At 43.9% G+C, this 21159-nt stretch overlaps 1 protein-coding gene across 1 annotated transcript in view; it reads right to left on the minus strand.

Annotated features, from left to right (window-relative positions):
* Positions 1 to 6912: 6912 nt before the first annotated feature.
* RABGEF1 (RAB guanine nucleotide exchange factor 1) overlaps positions 6913 to 21159 on the minus strand; it is a 45844-nt gene continuing 31597 nt past the window's right edge. The window contains exons 6-9 of the mRNA XM_066599608.1: positions 13966 to 14098; positions 13221 to 13312; positions 10289 to 10545; positions 6913 to 9456 (exon numbers count right to left, since the gene is read on the minus strand). Of these exons, the coding sequence (XP_066455705.1) occupies positions 9058 to 9456; positions 10289 to 10545; positions 13221 to 13312; positions 13966 to 14098 (881 nt within the window). The 3' untranslated portion in view covers positions 6913 to 9057. The remainder of the gene's footprint in view (positions 9457 to 10288; positions 10546 to 13220; positions 13313 to 13965; positions 14099 to 21159) is intronic.

The following is a 21159-nucleotide window of genomic DNA, read 5'->3' on the forward strand; positions in this document are numbered from 1 at the left end:
GGTCATTATTGGCTCAGATGGCATTTTGTGACGTCCCGTCATTCTGCAACCTTCTATCATTTTAGTGATGGGTTAATTACATACAATACAATTACTGATCACAGTGAAGTAGATACAGCATAATCATTAATACCATTTATAACATAAAATGCAGTATTGTAAGGTCCTCACCTTTCTGCCTAGCCTTACTTCTTCATATGAAAACCAGTTATGGACAAATAGTGGTATATTGGGGAAGGTGAGAGATTGGGCTCACTCTTCTCTGGGTGGGTGCTCCAAATTTTTTAAGATTGCACTAGATTCTACTAGGGTTTTTTTGGTAACATTTGTCTGCACATTCATCGCAAACAAACATTCCATTGTTTATTAATGATGTTACTAGATAGTCATTAAACTTTATAATTAGCTACTTTATCTATTGGATCAGTAACTGAGTTGTCAGATTTTTCCCCCCTACATTTTGTAGAACAAAGACCTCCAGCCCAGACCCAGGACCGGCTTGGGGGTCACACCTACTTCCTACAATTGGGACAACTACCTGTATTCCTTTGCTTCGGGAGGTAGTGAGCTGATACTTCTCTTTCGTGTCTTCTACATACTGTTCTACAAAGTCATTGCTGGCTTACATCTGCTTTTCCAAAACTGTTTAAGACTATGGAAAACTTTGCACATGGAAAATCAATATACACATATATTAAGCCCCTGCTGGAAAAAAATGATGCACTTATCGTTTTTTTTTACTTTAAGGTTTCCTTCTGATTTACGTAAAAAACATAATGCTCGCTTTGCCTGAAATCCCTTTACTGAGATTAGTGGCCGAGTGGGGTTACCCAGCACCATTTAGCTGGTCTCTCATCAACCAGTACCAGCTCAGCTCCGCCCCCTCTGTCAGAGGCTGTGTAGCCATGCCCACTACGTACTACACAGCTATCCCTCCTTTACCATTTCATAGCTGGTGAAAGATTGTTGGTGGAGAAGCAGATCAGCAGTTGATTACAACACAGTGCTATATCTAGATCAAATGACAAGGTGGTGGGAAATGAGCTGGGCTAAAAACATAGCCTAATTGCACTACCGGTATGAGCGGCTGATGTAGATGGAGAGCAAGGCATGACAAAATAGTAGTAGTACAAGGTGCAGGATGCTGGGGCATGGAGGGGCCTAACACTGTCATACTGCTTTCTCCCTCCAGACATATCAGTTTTTTTTGTTCTCTTTTACTACTTATGACTTTTAGTGAATGTAATAAATATTTCTCAAGCTCACGAGGATGGAGGGTCTGTATGCCATCTATTATACTGGGTTACTATGTTAAAAGATTATAAAGCTACTTTGATTTAGATGTACATGTAATCCCTTGTATACTTTGCCCTTGCACTTCATTGCTATACTCTGATATCTGTACAGGGTTTGCTCTCTCTATATATATATATATATATCTTACCTAAGAATACCTGCTTCATTATGTTGCTTTAGATAGATTTGGCACTTGCACCTTCATTTGTAATGCTGATTAAGGCTGAGCTGCATATACTTACCCTGTATAATTATCCTCTGTGAAATGTGGGTGCAGTTCGCTCCTGCTTGGCTTTCACACAACTATATCCTGTCCTGTTAATATGGGTTTTTTTATTCTTTAGGCCAAGGTATGTGCTTTTTATTAACAATTTTTTAACTTTAGGCCTCCTGCCCATGGACAGCCCGGACCCTGCATGTGGGATTCTCGCAGCGGAGTTCGACTCTGTGTCCCAGCAGCGACACCTGCGTACCAGTCCGGCGACTTCTTTCGGCGCTGCGGATGTGCCGCCGGGCTCCATCACGCATGCACAGTAGGTGCTGGCGCTAGGCGAAGAAGCGGATCCTACGACACTTCTGCAGTGCTCACTGCAGAAGTGCCGTGGGACGGACAGCTTCTATTGACTTCAATGGAAGCAGTCTATGCATAGCCCACACAGAATCGCAGCATGTCGCGATATCCCCTGCGCGAGTGGAAAAATCACAATCCATTTCCGCTCGTAGAGATGAAATTCTGTATTTCCATAGCATGCCAGGGGATGGTATTTGCTGTGGAGGCGGACGTCCACTGCGGACTCTGCAATGCAAATTCACGTGTGTGCAGGAGTCATTAGAGATATAGAAATAATGAGGGGAAGAGAGAAAGAAAGAAAATATACAGTTAGGTAATTCAGTAACCATTAATGGGATGTACCCTGTAATAACAGACAATGATAGGAGGGACAGAGGAGAGAGGACAAAATAAAAGAATGGAGGTGTAAGAAGAGGGGACCTCGCACCAAGTGAAAGGATGGTAAGGGTAGATAGGAGAGTAAGGTGGCACCAGAGGGGTTTTAAATATTTACTTATGTAATAATAGTGCCATAAAGTCCAAAAAGACACATTTTCCCATGGTGTTATGTAATATATAACATTTATTTTATATTATGCTTTGTTTTGCCATTGTCCGTTTTGACCTGCGTGTATCTCTATTGGTTCAGTCAAATAGGTGTTAAGCGAATTGGTGCAACACCAGTAATAAATGTGCCCCGATGTACTTGTGCAAAAGTGATGAGAAACTTTTTGTGTGTCCGTAAGAAAGTAAACTTTTAGGGCGGCTTTAGACATCCTGTAAGTTCTGCAGAATTTACACTACAAGCCATGTGGAATCGAGCTCTAAAATTTCCTACTCACGGAGCAGAACATTTCCTGAGCCATGAACGCTTTACTGGAACCGTCCTCATTGATTGACATCCTCCAGGGCTTAGGAAGTCAGCTCAGAAATCCCAATCATGCTCGATTAGGCTCCCTTCACTTGTACAGACTGGGTCTGACAGGACTTTGACAGCGCTGTGCGAAAGCCCCACTTGCAGAGCTCAGCAGTGCTTTTGCAGGATTTCTGCGCTGCTAGGGATGAAGGCATGATCCCAGGGGGGATGTCAATCAACGAGCACTGGGCACACTTACAGCAGTGACTTCGTGACATGGAAAGGCTTCGGCATCGCCCTGCTGACTCCATGGATGTCATTTGCATTCGGCACGTAAACGAAATAAAAGTGAAAGTCCGTGCTGAATGGCACATGAGCTATTTTTCACAACACGTGCATTTAGACACAAAGATGATCGCTCAAAAGATCAATTTGCATAAGACTACTACTTGGTACTAATGCCTATTAGTACCAATTAGTAGTGTGTGAGCCGCCAGGAGCTGTAGTCAGGGAACAGACCACCCCCTGTTCACGGAATACATTCCCTTTATTCTGCCATGGGGCTGACAGCTGATACAATGTAATCAGCTGTAAGCAGCTCTCCCGGGCAGAACACAGCATGCGGTCCTTGTCATCAGCTCTTCTGCTAAACGATGGATTTCATGTTGAATTGAAATTCATCATTCGGCAGAGAAGTGAAAAATGGGCAAATTTACACGCAACGCTTTGGAGCAAATTTTGAGCAATAATCGTTGTGTCTAAATGGGCCTTTAAGCAGCTTACAAATGCTATAGCATCATGCCGCTCGTTATATGCTGAAAAAACTGGTGAGAACTTCCCTTTAAGAATGTAAAAAGAAAAACTCAACAAAGTCAGCCTTCTTCATTTATTATGGATCGGACATCTACTTCCAGCATGCCAACAATCACTTCTTGCTTACATGTTAAATTGCTTAGGCTGCTTTCACACCAGTGTTAGGGTCAGTTCAGGGTTTCAGCATCCTTGCTACGTTTTAGGAGGGAAAAAAACCAAAAAAACTGAAGAAAAAAAAAACTGTTCTGTTTTTTCCCCCCATTGATTTTAATGGAATTACAAAAAAATGGAAAATAAATAGAAAGGCTTCCATACTGTCAGGTTTCCGGGTTTTTTTTGTGGATGGTAAAACGCTGCAGATAGCGTGATTTTCCCTTCAAAAAAATAAAAAAACGGAACAGAAGCAAACTGAAGCCTTTCCGTTTTTTTTTGTTAAATCCCATTAAAATCAATGCGGGGAACAAAAAAACGGATCAGTTATCTTCCTTTCTATTTCAGTTTCTGTCCTCCAAAAGGCAGAGCAGAGAGACGGCAACCCTGAACTGACCCTAACGCCGGTGTGAGAGCCGCCTTACATGGCCAATACACAGAAAGGTATCATCCTAACAGCTTAACATACAGTCTCTTTATATATACATTTGTACAATTTCTACAGCCAGCTACTTGCAGCGTTCTCATGGGAGTACTACAACATAATACACAGGGTAGCAGCACACCAGGAGTGTGAGATTTGGTAGATCAAATATCAGAATGGATATGTATATGGACACCAACCAAACGATAGGATAAATGTAATCTTCTGCCGTACCTACTGAAGTCAGTCTATAACGTAGAGGAAATGGAGCGACACCTATGTGATCAGCGCTGCTCCTCTCCCACTCAGCGCTGGGGTCATGGGAACAGGACATAGTACCCAAGAAATCCATCTGTACAACCCATAGAAAAATAAATATATAAGTGTAATATGTTAGCGTTACCCATAAAGATGAATGGGGATCCTCAGCTCACATATTAGGAAGCTGCAATCACAGCAATTGCCACATTTCGGAACAGTAGCCAAATCCCTCCGTTTGGGAAATGGGAGCATTGTGGCCAATTGGAGTAGCAGGAGAGGGGATATCAAACTCCTGATAGCGGCTTGCACAAACTCATCACGAGTTTACAGCCGCTGTGGGAATCTAGTTTCCACTATTAGGCCGGTTTCAGGTAGAAACATTTTAACTCCGTATTGGGTCCGTGATTTGCAGCCCATAATAAGAGGCTAATATAAATCTAGGAGTCCATTCACACGGCCGTGTCTGGGCAGGCTCACACGAGCGTCATTTCATTGCGTATTATGCGCACAATGTCCGCGCACATAATACGCGGCGAATGGATCAATGAAAGTACATTGATTTGCTCTGACCCACTCACCGCAGCGGTTTCGTTTTATTGTGTATAAGAAGTATGTAAAAAAAACAACAAAAAAATGAAAAAAAAAACAGACCTTCCATTTTTGGAACAACATTCTGTCCCGGGACCAGAGGGTAAGGGAATATATTACCTGCAGTTGTTTTTTGTTCAGTTCTGCCAGTTTCAGATGTCATTTTTGGGCGGCTAAGATCACCTTTTCTTTTAATTACACTATACACTACTCTATGATTAGCCAGTGCTGATCACGTGGGTGATCACAAAGCAGGTATAGCGCGTTGGAAGTCCTAACCATACCAGCTCACGATAGGCAATTACCATGTTTCCCTGATAATAAGCCCTCCCCTGAAAATATGCCGTAGCTACACTACATCTAAAAAAAAAAAAACAATACTCACCTAGCAGCCGGCATTCGGGTCCCTTGCGCTGGGCTGCGGAGCGGCTGCAGGTGTCTGTGTCCTCCAACACGCCGACAGAGCAGTTCTTCCTGGTAGCGGGGCTGGAATACCTCACCTCCAGAAAGCTAAAGCTCTGATTGGTTAATAGAGCGCTGTGTTAATGAAAGCCGGTGCTCGATTACCCAATCACAGCAATTCAATGGTGTCATTCAATGAATGGCTGTGATTGGTTAATCGAGCGCCGGCTCTCATTGGTTAATCAAGCGCCACGTCAACAAATCAGAGCATTAGCTTGCTGCAGACGGGGGATTCAAGCCCCGCTACCAGGAAGAACTGCTCTGTCGGCGTGCTGGAGGACACAGAAGCCTGCAACAGCGACGGAGATCAGCGCGAGGACCGGAACGCTGGCTACTATGTACGCATTATAAGACACCCACAGCTAATAAGACACTGTGCCTCTTTTGAGGCAAAAAGTAATATAAGACAGTGTCTTATTTTTGGGGAAACATGGTAGTCTAAATATGGAGGCGGCCATCTTGGTTGGGGGGGGGACAAAAATCAACTACAGGTACTATACCCCCCTCTAAATTTAATTTGGTCTCGGGACAGAATTTTGTCCTGAAACTGGAGGGTCGTTTTAAGGTATATTTATATAGACCGAAAATTCAGCTTATAGTACTGAACAAATCCCGTCTACATGAGCCGCAGTTTTCCTGCACAAAAACTGACCCGCAGTGCAGATTTTTACATTTTTCCACCAAATATGGAGCCGGCCAGAATCTAATCTCTCAGCTTTATATAGTCAGCGATTTGATTAATCAATACAGGAGAAATGCTGTAAATAGAATGATCTATAAAATGAATACCAAAGGCAAACCTTCACTTCACGTACCAGATCTGTGCCCGTAATCTAGCTCCGAGCCGCACACTGAGGCTTTAAGACAAGCTTCCTTTATACTGTATAAAAGCCAAGTTCAAACTAGTGTAAAACCACCGTGACCTACTGAGGGAAAACAATAGACAAAGAGGAGGGCAGGGAGACCTAAACCGTGCGGTCACATGCGTCGCAGAAAGACCGACGCTCTAGCAGTCTGCATGTACTACTAGCATGACGGCAATGTGCACTGTAGCGATGAAGAAACTTAAAGAAACCTCAAGTTTTAGGAAAGTTTTCTCTTCAAAGTGACATACTTTGATCTGACAATTGGTAGGTTAGACTATAGGGGTTGGGTGTTTGCCTCTTCTGTGGGCCAAGTGTAGGGAATACATTCGGATAAATGCACAAGAGAATGTAAGCAGTGTTCTAAAAAGTTACAATCCCAGTGATTAGTTATAGCACATACCTTTTATGTAAAACCTGAAGCACTGAAATGGTTAAAACTAAAAAGTATCTTCCTTCACCGCTTAAGGCCTCATTTATCAAAATTGTCTCGCAGTCAGCCCGGGTTCACACAGCTGACTGGTTGCGGGTTTTCCAAAGAAGAAAAAAACTGCACCAATCTGTGAGGATTTGCTGCTGATTTAACTTTTCAATTAAACTTTTCCATTTAAATCTAAGGGGTGAAAGCCGCTGCGGATCCACTGCTGAGGAAAATCCACAACAAAACGCATCCTTAGGCCCAATCTCCACGTGGTGATTTTAATTATAAAATTTTAATTATAAAATCCGCACGCGTCTCCCGTGTGGGAGATTTGCAGCTCCAGAGGCCCAGAGAGATGCATTAGCATCCGCAGGGCAAATAAATGCATGCAGATGTGATTTTTTTTCTTGCGTGTGGGTCGCACGCACGAAAAGAAATCGCATCATGCTCCATTTTCCAGCGGATCTCCCGCATGGACGGCTCCCGCAGCTTCCATTAAAGTCAATGGAAGTCGTCCGGACCCGCAGCACAACCGCAGCTGTTTTTGTGCTGTGCCGCGGATCCGTGGGAGAGCTGGAGAGAAGAAAAAAAAAGAAAGAAAAGTGTGCATGGGGTGCTGAAGAAAGAAGATCAAGCAGCGACGGAGGGGAGACCCGCAGCGTCCCAACAGGTGAGTATGCTATCATTTTTGGCCTCATGGCTGCGGGCACGGATGGAAACCGCTGCGGGATTCCACCGTGCGTAGCTGTGAACATGAAGCCTAGGGCTATGTTCACATGGGAAAGATTTACCGTGGATTTTCCTGCAGATCTGCAGCAGATTTCACCCTTTCAAAGAAATTCAGCTTGAAGAGGTGAATTCTGCTGCAGATCTGCACCAAAATCCGTGCAGCAAATTAGCTACATGTAAACAGATCCTAAACTGATCTGTGGTGCGGAATTTAAATCTGCATGAAAAATCCACAACAAATCTGCATTATTACTGTGGATTTTACCCATGGAAATACTGTAGATTTTTGGTGCAGAAAATCAGCCCAAAATCTGCCCCAAGACGGTTTTTGTCTTTAGCAACCAACTAGAGCTCAGCTTTCATTTCTTAAACTGCCTTTTTAACAATGAAAGCTGAGCCCTGATTGGCTGCCATGCTTAACAAGGGCTCTTCGAGTTAAGCAGTTTTGATAAATGAAGCCCACTGGGTCTTACTATTATGACGACATGTGCAAAGTATCTTTACTTTAAATTCCTAAAATCCCTGCTGCAAAGCACACTAGAAGGGTACGTTCACACGTTGCGGATTTTCCTTAGTGAAAATCTACAGCAAACACTATGGCAAAATCGACAATATTAGTGCGGATTTTGCTGCCGACCCGCAGCAGACTTCACCCCTTCAAATGCAAAGGTGAAGTCTGCTGCAGATCCGTAGCAAAAACAAGTGTCAAAATCCACACTGATGATGCGGTTTTTTACATTGTTTTTAATACAGATTTCCCGCCATGTGTGAACGCACCCTACAGTATATAAATATGATGGGTTAATACCAAAGGAAACATTTTAAAACAACAGGACGGCAGCACAATATTCCGAGGGTACACCAGATGTTAATATTAAATGGCGCAAACCGTATTTAAACTTGACGAGACGTTTAATAGGAATGATCTATAAAATACTCAGATACGCACTTGGGTACCATACTTGTGGTTCAATACATATATAGGGTAGAAGTGTCCACAGCTGACTGAATTTCACTAAAATTGACACCTAGGTTTCTATTCTCTTATGGTAACCAATGGAGCGGGATCCATAAAGGTTCTTCGTAAGGGGGGGGTACACTAGACCGGTCATAAACACATTTACGGTCCATGACTGCAGAACTCTTCTACATGGTATTTCTTGTAAGAGGAAATGGATAAATTAGCGTATTGATGATGATCAATTCCTGAGTTAGTAATATTGCCTCTGGAAAAAATATCCATCATGAAACACTGTAAGGTCAGGCGAAGAGGGGAGCGGATTTCCTAACGAGTGAGATTTGCGCAGTTGTCTACAGACAAGCAATCACAAGAGGACAAAATAATGATATAGTTCCCAACTTATGAAGGAGACAGCGGTAAGACCCAATGATGTTACCATCCGGGAAGTAGAGAAAATATAGACGTCTATTTAGGGTTTAAAACTCATTAGTGGTTGGTAGTTCCATCCGAATACAAGGAACACAAGATTGCTCCGCCCGTCTCATGATAATAAATAGATTAAATCGAAAGTCCCAGCAAACCTCGAGCCTACGTATGGACGTCATTAAGTAATTGTGACCTTTCAGGTCCATGATAATCTGATGCAGTGCGTCTCCAAAAAGGAGTTCAGCGAGCGATGAGGATTACCCTGCGTAGACCTGCGGCTGCAGCGGAGGGGGCAGGCGGTCGTCCTCCACGTTCTCAGAATCAATAGAGGCCAGAGCCTGGCTGTTAGCTTTTATGTGTAGTGGGTATTTTTCGACAATATCCTGGACTTCGCGGGTTACGTCTTCCGTCCAATCAATCAAGTCCTTCTCCAACTTCTTGGCCTCCGTCACAATGCGCTCCTGTCTCTCCGACAGCTGGGAGAGTAAGTCTAGGTTCCTGTGCATCTGTTTCACCCCTGGGCATGTGTCTGCGTCCCAGATATCGGAGTCTTGTTTTTTTGGAGAGGCTTGGCCAGACATGTATCTGTTGAACTCTTCCTCGCTTAGGTTTAGAGACTGGCCATCCAGCTTCTCAATGAAGGCTATAGCACAGCACTGTAGAGGAGACAGAAGCAACTATCATCAGGAGCGTGTACATCACCATCTTAATATGGAAGTGTAATTCTATTTTATGGTACCTAGGAGAATATATATATATATATATATATATATATATATATATATATATATATATATATATATATATATATATATAAAACAGAACTATAGGATAGAGTGAAATGTAAACAGACAAAGTAAACTTCAAAAACTATACCCATAAATAGGGCTGGACAATATGGTTTAAGGCTAAAATCTTGATTCCTTTCCAAACTTTTCTCAACTCTTGATTTTTTTATGCTAAACTATCTAGAAGAATACCAAGGAACTTTTTTTTTGCATTAGGCAAATCACATGCATAGCAATTCTTTAATATCTACAGATATTAGAATTATGAGAGACAATGCTGAGACCGACATACTAAAGGGGTTGTCTGACTTAATTTAGAATTTTGCACCCCCTACCCATAACTATATTTTAGCATTATACTCACCGTGGAGCCGAAGTGCCGTCACGGCACTCTGGCACCTGACCCATGACTTCACTGGCTTCCCAGATCTCTCTCTCGCATACTGTACCTCTAACCCGACATCCACCACACATTTGATCCTCCCCTACCGCAGCCCTCCCAGTCCAATATTAGCCCTGCCCACAAGCGCAGAACTAATGTTAATGTCACGATTTTGATCGAAATCAATCTAGTCCTACACTAAAAGAGCAAATTAATCAAGTTAATTCCATTAATAGCCCCCAGCCTTACCCACAAATAAATACACACGTTTACATATTCCAGTATCACAATCTATCCATCCCAGAGATGGTCACTCACCAGGTTAGTGAAGTAGTACCCGTCCTCCCCAGTCATCAGTCGGCTTGGATTACAGAATCTGGTGATGTACTGGATGTTGGATTGGAGACGTGGAGGATTTGCTTTAAGAACTATGTAGATAAGTGTGGGGAGGAAGTCGTCAGCAGAGGCAGGTTCATTTTTCGTGATCCTAATGGCATTGAAGATTTGTTTACTACACCCGGTGATACATGCAAGCTTGTCACGAGGAATCCGTTTTGAGTCCATTTCTATGATGTCTACGTAATAAGGAAACAACGAAAAATAGGGTTTCAGAGCTGGGTGACATTAAATATGAGTGTTAGGGCTCACGCAGACAGGTGTGTACATGAGCCCCTGTACAACTTCTGAAAAGTCAGGCTGAAATTGACATAGGAACATTCTTAAAGCCTACCGCATACCTAACCTTACAGAATAAGCTGTCATGTGCAAGTACATGAGGAACAACACTATTTAAGGCCATTATACGACTTATATATGGAGTTTTTAAGCAATTTTCCCAGATTCTTGGTCCTCCCAGAGCAGATAGGCGCAGACTAGCCGCTATAATGTCTCCAATACACATCACAAAAGGAAGACATCCTGCCCCCCTATGTCTCATACGCAGAGAAATAGCAGCATGTGAAACGTCATAAAGCAGTGCTGAGCAGTATAGATGTAATACCAGTAGTAGTAAGGCAGTAAGACACTATTAGTTGCAGAAGCATCTCTATGTTTCTCAGCTTCCTTCTGACTCTGCTCCTTCTCCTCTCTCTCCATAGACTTCTATGGGCAGCATGTAATCTGATCTGTCAGTTCAACTTGTCTACCATGATGGATTTTATCAGGTTTTCAGAATGGGTGAACAGTTTAGGAGGGAGAGGAAGAGAGCCAGGGAAGTTGAGAAAGAACCATGTTTCTCTGGTTAGATATTTCAGCAAGTGACTAACATATGCCCGTAGTATTGATTTATACAAAGTTTGTAGAAAGCTCAGTGACACTTAAGGCCCATTTAGACACAACGATTATCGCTCAAAAGCCGTCTTTTTGAGTGATAATCGTTGTGTGCAACTGCACCGACATCGTGCAGTTTTCATTAACCAGTCGCTGATTGTTGTCCTTCAGCATGCTGAAAGAAAACGATGAGCCTTATCAGGAACTCACAGCGGGATACAGCTGATACTATTGTTTCAGCTGTATCCCACTCCCTGAAGACAGGCGGGGTATGAAGAACAAAGCTGTCCTGCTGTGTTCTTCATACTTCACATGGAGCGCACAGCTGTATACCAGCTGAACGCTCTGTGAACAGCCAAGGTATGAAGAACACAGTAGTCCGGCTGTGTTCTGCATACCCTGCTCGGAGCGCTCAGCTGTATAACAGACTGTCGCTCAAAGTGGAGAACAGCTAGATGCAGAAGGCAAGCGGCCCTGCTTGTCTTCCGCATCCCCCGCTCGAAGCACTAAGCTGTATAACAGCCAGGCGCTCCGAGCAGAGAACAGCTGGATGCAGAAGACAAGTGGCCCAGCTTGTCTTCTGCATCCCCCACTCGGAGCTTAAAACGTTTGAGTGATTACCTTGCACTATAAAGGCACGCGACGATTATCGCTCAAAAGACATCCTTTGAGCGATGTTTTGTCTAAACCAGGCTTTAATATGTAGATTGATTAATATCGTAAAGATAAAAGAACTTTACAAGCTTTTTGGGTTTTGCTTGTCCCCTGTAATGTTTCTAGACCAAGATGATTTGCAGTCTGGACAACCCCTAACAGCTAAAATGGGGGTGGTCCATACTACATACAGAGGATACTTTATGAGGGAACATCCAGACTACACAGTCCGACTACAGTAATAAGGGTGGTCCAAATTACATAGCTCGACTGTTCCAGACGGGGATCAAGACAATACAGGTAGACTGCTGTCATAAGGAATATGTCATATTGCACGGGCATACTACTGTCATAGCAGGAGGTGAAGGTTTCATTTATATAGACTTTATAGCGCTCGCCTGACATTAGCTTTCAAGTTATTTATGCTGTATATACAAGTCCAACTTTTGTTGTTTTTTTTTGCACCCTCTTTCTTCTGTGTACATATTGGACAAATAAGCCTGAGGTTCCACAGGTTTCACTTCAGAAGTCTTTTCAAAACTTGTAAATTTAGGCACTGGGAGGGGAAAATAAAATTTACCTTTCTCAGCAGCAAATCTTTGAAAAAACTTTCATTCCTGTATGATCTCCTCTCACCTGCCCCTCTTTATGGAACGCTCAGCAGTTTTGCTGATGCACGTCTGCTGACATACCTGCCTTTAACCCTTTCCAATTCACTGTCTGATGTCTGAAGACACTGATGTCTGAAGACAATATGATTTAAGGCTGTACAGCTCCGATGTTGGAAGATGTCCATTGGGGTTCTCTTACTGTATATTGCCAGCTGCTCTGCTGTTAGAGCCTATCCAATGTGTTACCTCATGCAGTACTGGCTTCAGCCAGCAGATAGCGCCATTGTATGACTGCAGAAAAAGAGTAAGCCCCCTAGGAAAACTAGGATACAAATTGGATTGGAAAGAGTTAATATCAATTAGTTGTGGTGCTGCATAATAAACTGCTATCTGATGCTCAATCTGCTGATCAGCTTAGGTCCACTATGGCAATCTGCTATAATCGTAGGGGGCAGTTGCGTCCATCTGAAGATTTCCACTGGAGAAAATGTAATGCTATATGGCAGCTATCCAAATGAATGGCCAATCATATAATCCATGGATGGATGGATGGATGGATGGAGTCTTGCAGAGTGGGAGCCGTTGACATTTCAGAGGTCTCCACTCTGGCTTATGGACAAAGAATTTACCCCTTTTGTGACATTCATAACGGGGCATTTGGCAAAGGGTTGCTTAGTAAGACCACCTCTCAACAATAATTTTTGTCTTACACTGACCTGTTATGGCCTTTACTACCATATCGGAGACTTCCGGTATATCTTCATTTACAGGAACACAGAGCATTTGTGGTGTTACCCAATGTAAAGCCCTAAGGAGCAAACACAAAGGATAGTATGTGAGCACTCGGACTGAAAAAGCACAAAAGAAAAAAAAAAAAAATCATTTGCAAAAAACCCTGCGGACAGAGGTGGTGTTTTTTTTTTTTTGCTAGTGCATTATTTGGCTCAGTGGTTTTTTATTGTAGGGAAAGCCAGCCGTACGTTTGGGGACGTTTTTGCATGAACAGGTCTATAGGAAAAAAAGAAATGTTAAAAATATGTCTAGAAAAAAAAAACTATCGTAAAAATGCCACACGAAAATGGATCTAGAAAACATCGTGTAACAGTTTAACCCTTTCCAATCCCGTCTGACGTCTAAAGACATTCTGATTGAAGGCTGTACAGCTCTGATGTCAGAAGACGTCCGGCAGGGTATTATTACTGTCGATTACTGGCCGCTCTGTTGTCAAGGGGCCTCTCCAGCATGTTCATACCGCAGTACTGGCTCTAGCCAGCAGATGGTGCCATTGTATAATGGCAGAAAGAGTAAGCCCCCTAGGAAACCCTGAATCCAAAAATGGATTGCAAAGGGTTAATAAAAAAACAAAAAAAACAAAACTGTTTTTTATGCATGAATTTTTTAGAGCCAAATAAATGCCTGTAAACAAAGGGGGAGCCTTCCTGGGCCTTACATTATCCTCACCTGATTCTCTTCTGCACGGTTAGGTCTTTCTTCTCATCATCAGTGGTCTCTGGACAGAATACATGCTTATACAGGCGTGTCATGATGAACTTCTCAATTTGATCCATTGCTTCCTCCACTTTATTGGGTGGCACTAATTTGGAAAAGATGGCAGCAGCGTTACACATCGGTTACACAATTGCGAGCAAGAATATCTACCTAGAAACTAATGAACCTCATTAAAGTCTATGGCAGATCTGTAGAGCAGGTTCCTCAGTCATAGATAAACGGAATGAATGGAAGTCTGTGCACTTTGCAAATCGATTGTAAGAAGTTAAAGGGGTTGTCCCGCGGCAGCAAGTGGGTCTATACACTTCTGTATAGCCATAATAATGCACTTTGTAATGTACATTGTGCATTAATTATGAGCCATACAGAAGTTATAAAAAGTTTTTCACTTACCTGCTCCGCTGCTGGCGTCCTCGTCTCCATGGTTGCCGTCTAATTTTCGCCGTCTAAAATGGCCTAAAGGCCAAATTAGATGCGCTTGCGCAGTCCAGGTCTTCTCCTGTTCTCTATGGGGCTCCGTGTAGCTCCGCCCCGTCACGTGCCGATTCCAGCCAATCAGGAGGCTGGAATCGGCAATGGACCGCACAGAAGAGCTGCGGTCCACGGAGGTAGAGGATCCCGGCGGCCATCTTCACCGGTAAGTATAGAAGTCACCGGAGCGCGGGGATTCAGGTAAGCGCTGTGCTGTTCTTTTTTTCAGTCCCTGCATCGGGGTTGTCTCGCGCCGAACGGGGGGGGGTTTGAAAAAAAAAAAAAAACCCGTTTCGGCGCGGGACAACCCCTTTAATTGATTGTTACTAGCCATGTGCTTTAAGTTGGGGCTACATGGGTACTATGGCTGTGACACACTTGCATTTACATTAGGCCTGAGCTAAACTGAGACATTTTTTTGTAGCGTAGCTTTGCAGTCACGGAGTGCCCTCAGGTGCGTGCAACTCACAGAGTTCACCTGGACTGCAGCTTCATAGTTAAAACTGGAAGGTCGCCCTACAAAGTCTCCACATAACTCCAGCCTTAGAGTTTATTCACACGTCCGTATTTTGGCCGCGTTTTCACCCCCGGCCGATATATGGTGTCCCTTTCTGCAGGGGGAGGAAGCGGGCCAGGCCAGTAGCAGTGCACTGAGCTCCCGCCCCCTCTTTGCCCCTCGCTACTGTTTGCAATGGGAGGGGCTAGGACGGGGGCAGAGCTACGGTCTGCCCCGTCCCGCCCCCTCCCACTGCAAATAGTGGCGGAGGGCAGAGAGAGGGCGGGAGCTCAGTGCACTGCTACCGGCCTGGCCCGCTTCCTCCCCCTGCAGAAAGGGACACCGTATATCGTCAGGGCGTGAAAACCCGGCCAAAATACGGACGTGTGAATAAGCCCTTAGGTTGTATGGCAATACTGCAATCTCTGGTAGTGTGATGGGCGTCTCAAAGTCACCATGCAGCTCTATCTTTAATTGCAAAACTGTGCAACACTCAATTAACTTTATACAATCAATTAAAAATGGTGCCAACTTGTAGGTTGGTGTGTTTTTTGACCACTCCTGGACCAAACACGCACCACTACATATGAACCTCACTCTGCGTGATTGGTACCCTATACAAGCCTTATCTATGTGCAGGTATAGTACCAATTTGCCAACTTCCAATCAATGGTAGGTATGCGGTTGACTGATCAGCAATGCTATGCACTTATGTTACCTACCTTATATAGCATTTTGCCTTCCAGCACACAGCTGAGAATTGGTGCTTATAGCTGCCCTCTTAACTTTTTATCAGTAATTATGGTCTTATTATGGCGATATGTATATATTTTTTAACATGAGAAACTCAGATGAAACTCCATAGCTTGTAAATCTAAGTGAGGATCAGGTTCACCTTATGGAGCTAATCCGTCATTTTAAAATTGTGACGTAAGCCAGACTTTAAACCAGAGGAGCTAAACTGTCCACTGCAGACTTATATGCAGCCACCGACTGAACCCAGCCCAGATTGGGGAGGAGCGACTGCAGACTAACCTAGTCTGCAATGTGAACGATACCACAGAAGCCAGCCAATAGATGGGTGCGTCCCACAATGCAGGATTACAACTCACACTGACAGATGATACACACTAATAAAATGCGGGTGTTAGTTAGCATTTTGGCCAAGATACAGAGGCTGATGGGCCGACGGCAAGGCCAGACCGCGTCCGTCAGAACCTACACTATCTCACTGTAAAGTGAAATATGTTTTTGTGTTCCCCCTCACCTCTGTGATTTTAATTTAATTTACTTTACAGTGAGATAGTGTAGGTTCTGACATACGTCGTGTAGCCTTGCCTTTGGCCCGTCAGCCTATGCATCTTGGCCAAAATGCTAACTAACACACACATTTTATTAGTGTGTATCAATATTTTCTTTATGCAGTTTCCTATAGACTTCTGGGGGAGCCCAAGATGTCAGCCAGTGTGCCCCACTGTTTAGATACAAGGCAACCCACTGCCATGTCAGTGTGAGTTGTAATCCTGTATTGTAGGACGCACCCATCTATTGGCTGACTTCTGTGGTATCGTTAACATTGCAGATTTAGTTGCATGCAGTCGCTCCTCCCCAATCTGGGCTGGGTGGAGTCGGTGGCTGCATATACACTACCGTTCAAAAGTCTGGGGTCACCCAAACAATTTTGTGTTTTCCATGAAAAGTCACACTTATTCACCACCATGCGTTGTGAAATGAATAGAAAATAGAGTCAAGACATTGACAAGGTTAGAAATAATGATTTGTATTTGAAATAACATTGTTTTTACATCAAACTTTGCTTTCGTCAAAGAATCCTCCTTTTGCAGCAATTACAGCATTGCACACCTTTGACATTCTAGCTGTTAATTTGTTGAGGTAAGCTTGTGAAATTGCACCCCACGCTTCTAGAAGCATCTCCCACAAGTTGGATTGGTTGGATGGGCACTTCTGGCGTACCATACGGTCAAGCTGCTCCCACAACAGCTCAATGGGGTTCAGATCTGGTGACTGCGCTGGCCACTCCATTACCGATAGAATACCAGCTGCCTGCTTCTGCTGTAAATAGTTCTTGCACAATTTGGAGGTGTGTTTAGGGTCATTGTCCTGTTGTAGGATGAAATTGGTTCCAATCAAGCGCTGTCCACTGGGTATGGCATGGCGTTGCAAAATGGAGTGATAGCCTTCCTTATTCAGAATCCCTTTTACCCTGTACAAATCTCCCACCTTACCAGCACCAAAGCAACCCCAGACCATCACATTACCTCCACCATGCTTAACAGATGGCGTCAGGCATTCTTCCAGCATCTTTTCATTTGTTCTGCGTCTCACAAACGTTCTTCTTTGTGATCCAAACATCTCAAACTTGGATTCATCCGTCCACAACACTTTTTTCCAGTCTTCCTCTGTCCAATGTCTGTGTTCTTTTGCCCATCTTAATCTTTTTCTTTTATTGGCCAGTCTCAGATATGGCTTTTTCTTTGCCACTCTGCCCTGAAGCCCAAAATCCCGCAGCCGCCTCTTCACTGTAGATGTTGACACTGGTGTTTTGCGGGTACTATTTAATGAAGATGCCAGTTGGGTACCTGTGAGGCGTCTGTTTCTCAAACTAGAGACTCTAATGTGCTTATCTTCTTGCTTAGTTGTGCAACGCGGCCTCCCACTTCTTTTTCTACTCTGGTTAGAGCCTGTTTGTGCTGTCCTCTGAAGGGAGTAGTACACACCGTTGTAGGAAATCTTCAATTTCTTAGCAATGTCTCGCATGGAATAGCCTTCATTTCTAAGAACAAGAATAGACTGTCGAGTTTCAGATGAAAGTTCTCTTTTTCTGGCCATTTTGAGCGTTTAATTGACCCCACAAATGTGATGCTCCAGAAACTCAATCTGCTCACAGGAAGGTCAGTTTTGTAGCTTCTGTAACGAGCTAGACTGTTTTCAGATGTGTGAACATGATTGCACAAGGGTTTTCTAATCATCAATTAGCCTTCTGAGCCAATGAGCAAACACATTGTACCATTAGAACACTGGAGTGATAGTTGCTGGAAATGGGCCTCTATTCACCTTTGTAGATTTTGCACAAAAACAGGCATTTGCAGCTAGAATAGTCATTTACCACATTAGCAATGTATAGAGTGCATTTGTTTAAAGTTAGGACTAGTTTAAAGTTATCTTCATTGAAAAGTACAGTGCTTTTCCTTCAAAAATAAGGACATTTCAATGTGACACCAAACTTTTGAACGGTAGTGTAAGTCTGTAGTGGACAGTTTGGCTCCTCTGGTTTAAAGTCTGGCATGCTGCATATTGGTAGGTTCTACGCCCATTGTGCGGGTCTTATGGCGATCGTGCCTGCTTAGTGGCTATCATGCCGGTCTTATGGTGATCGTGCCTGCTTAGTGGCTATCGTGCCACTCTTTTTTTTTTTTTAATTCGTTTTTTTTATTAACATGTGCATTGCAAAATACAGATTACAGATAAATAATAAGAGCAGTGTTAGATATATGGTATACATATGTAATTTGCTATGAATAAATCAATACTGCCTCGCTGCTGTATTTCTTAAGTTGTATAAACAATTTCAACGGTAAACTTTTAACTTTTTAAACAACTTTGCTCTGTTTTGTTCTTGCTTCGATAGAGGTAGAATGCAGGACTGTAGGCGCTTCTTATTAAGGAAGAGGAGTGTAGGAAAGGGAAAAGAGAAAGAAGGGGGAGAGGGGGGGGGTAGGGAGGGCTTATGGTTGGTTAAGGGGTGGCGGGGAGTGGTTTGTGTGGTGGGGGTTCAGGGTTCACTCCATTAACAGGGTAGAGTGGGCGTCTAACCAGTTCCCCCATATTTTGTGAAATTTGGCTGGGCAGCCTCGGTTTTGGTAAATTATTTTTTCGTAGGAGATGACTGTGTTCACCAGCTGGATCCAGTGTGAGACCGAAGGGACCTCAATGGCCATCCATCTCATAGCTATTACTTTTCGTGCCAGGAATAATGCTTTTTCAAGAAAGATGCGGGTGTAGTGTGGCCACATCTCCTCTTCCAGCAGGCCGAACAATGCTACTTTGGGGTCTAGGTCAACAGCTAATGGAGACGGTAATAGTGAATTTGTAAGGTCGGTTATTTTTGACCAATAGTCGTTGACTGGTGGGCATTCCCAAATTAAATGCCAGAAGTTCGCCTCTGGTTGGCGGCATCTGTGACAGGAGCTTGAGGGTGTATTGCCCATTTGGTGTAGACGACTGGGGGTGAGATAGGCTTGGTGGATTATGTATAGCTGAATTAATTTATTGTTTATAGCCGGGGAGACGGACAGGTGGGATTCAGAGATGTCCTGCCATTCCTCAGGTGTAAGAGATGGGATGGCTTGTTTCCATTTGTCGTACACTGGAGGTGGGTTGGGGTCTATTTTGGCCGAGAGAAGGTGCGTGTATAGGGCAGAGATTAGTCCCTTAGGTCCTTGGGACTTGAGAATACCGATTGTGGGGAATTTGGATATGCGGGTTGAAGTGGGCGGGAATTGGGAATTTAATGCGTGTCTTAGCTGGAAATACCGGAATAGCTGAAGCCGCGGAGATTGTAGCCTGTCGCGTAATTGTGTGAATGTAGGGAGTGTTTCTTCTGTATATATGTCGCCCAGTGTGTGTACTCCCTGGGCCATCCAGTATTGTGGGTCTGGGACTGAGTGTAGTGCAGTAAGACCCGGGTTATCCCAAAGAGGGAGCTCGGGTATTATGTTTTTGTATTGCTGTAGCATCTTTACTTCCCTCCATACGCCAAGAGCTAATTTATGGAGCGGGACTGTGTCGGCAGGGTTGGTGCACTCTGGAAATTCTAAAAAATTTAGAAGATTATTGCCTTTTACTTGTTTTGCAAGTTGTTTATCTGCTATAGGCAGTTCCTTGTCCAGTACCCAAGCTCGTATGTTTCTCAGTTGTCCTGCCAGATAGTAGAGTCGAAGGTCCGGGAGGGCCATTCCTGCTTGTTCTTTGGGCCTTTGTAATGTGGTCAGGCCTAGCTTGGAGCGGGAGGAGTTCCATATAAATGTGATAAGAGAATTTAAGGATTGGAAATAGCGCTTGGGGACTCGTACCGGCATGTGTTGCAGTGTGTATAAACATTTGGGCTGGATAGTCATTTTAATAAGATTTATGCGTCCGGCTACAGAGAGCGGTAGCTTGGCCCATCTCTTCAGTTTGTGTTTGACATTGTCTAGAAGTGGGGTTATGTTTTCTGCTATGGCGTTGTTATGGTCGTGTGTCATGAATATCCCTAGGTATTTAAATGATGAGACCGGTTTTAGTCCGTACCTGGTGACACAGGGTTTTTTTGGGTTGAGGTCGGTGTAGAGGAGTGTTGATTTGGACCAATTGACATACAGTCCCGAAAAGTAGGAGAATCTGTCTTTGTGAACCATAGCTTGAGAGAAGGAGTGTATTGGGTCCGATAGGAAGAGTATTGTGTCATCCGCATATATTCCCACTTTACTCTCGAGGTCTGCCCATTTAATGCCCTTCACTTCGGGGGTGCTTCTCAGGCGGATCGCTATAGCTTCAATGGCTATGGCGAACAGGGCCGGGGACATCCCTGTCGGGTGCCTCTTGCCAGTTGAAATTCAGTCGACGGGATGCCATTTACGATTACATTTGCGCACGGGGATTTATATATGATTTTAATCCATTGTTGAAATATAGGTCCAAATCCAAATCGGACCAGACAGGCCTCCAAAAAGACCCACTCCAGCGAGTCAAAAGCCTTTGCCATGTCTAATGAGACCAGAGCCCAGGGCATGTTGTATTGCTTTCCCAGCTGGATAGCCGTTTGGACTCTGCGGATATTTATCGTCGTGGACTTCCCTGGCATGAATCCCGTCTGGTCCGGGTGGATGATGGAGAGGATTACCCGATTCAGCCTGGTAGCCAGGATTTTAGTTAAGATCTTATAGTCTGTGTTTACCAATGAAATTGGGTGATAGGAGCTACAGTCTATAGGGTCCTTCCCCGGTTTCAGTATCACCACTATGGAGGCTTTATAGAATGAGGGCGGGAGTGATTTATCTGTTTGGGCCTGGTTTAGTGTTTCCAATAGTAGCGGGGCTAATTGTTCGCTATATTTGCGGTACGTCTCTATCGGGAGGCCATCAGGGCCGGGTGACTTGTTGAGGGCCATGTCCTGAATT

This window comes from Eleutherodactylus coqui, chromosome 4 (assembly GCF_035609145.1).
Source record: "Eleutherodactylus coqui strain aEleCoq1 chromosome 4, aEleCoq1.hap1, whole genome shotgun sequence".
Taxonomy (NCBI): Eukaryota; Metazoa; Chordata; class Amphibia; order Anura; family Eleutherodactylidae; genus Eleutherodactylus; species Eleutherodactylus coqui.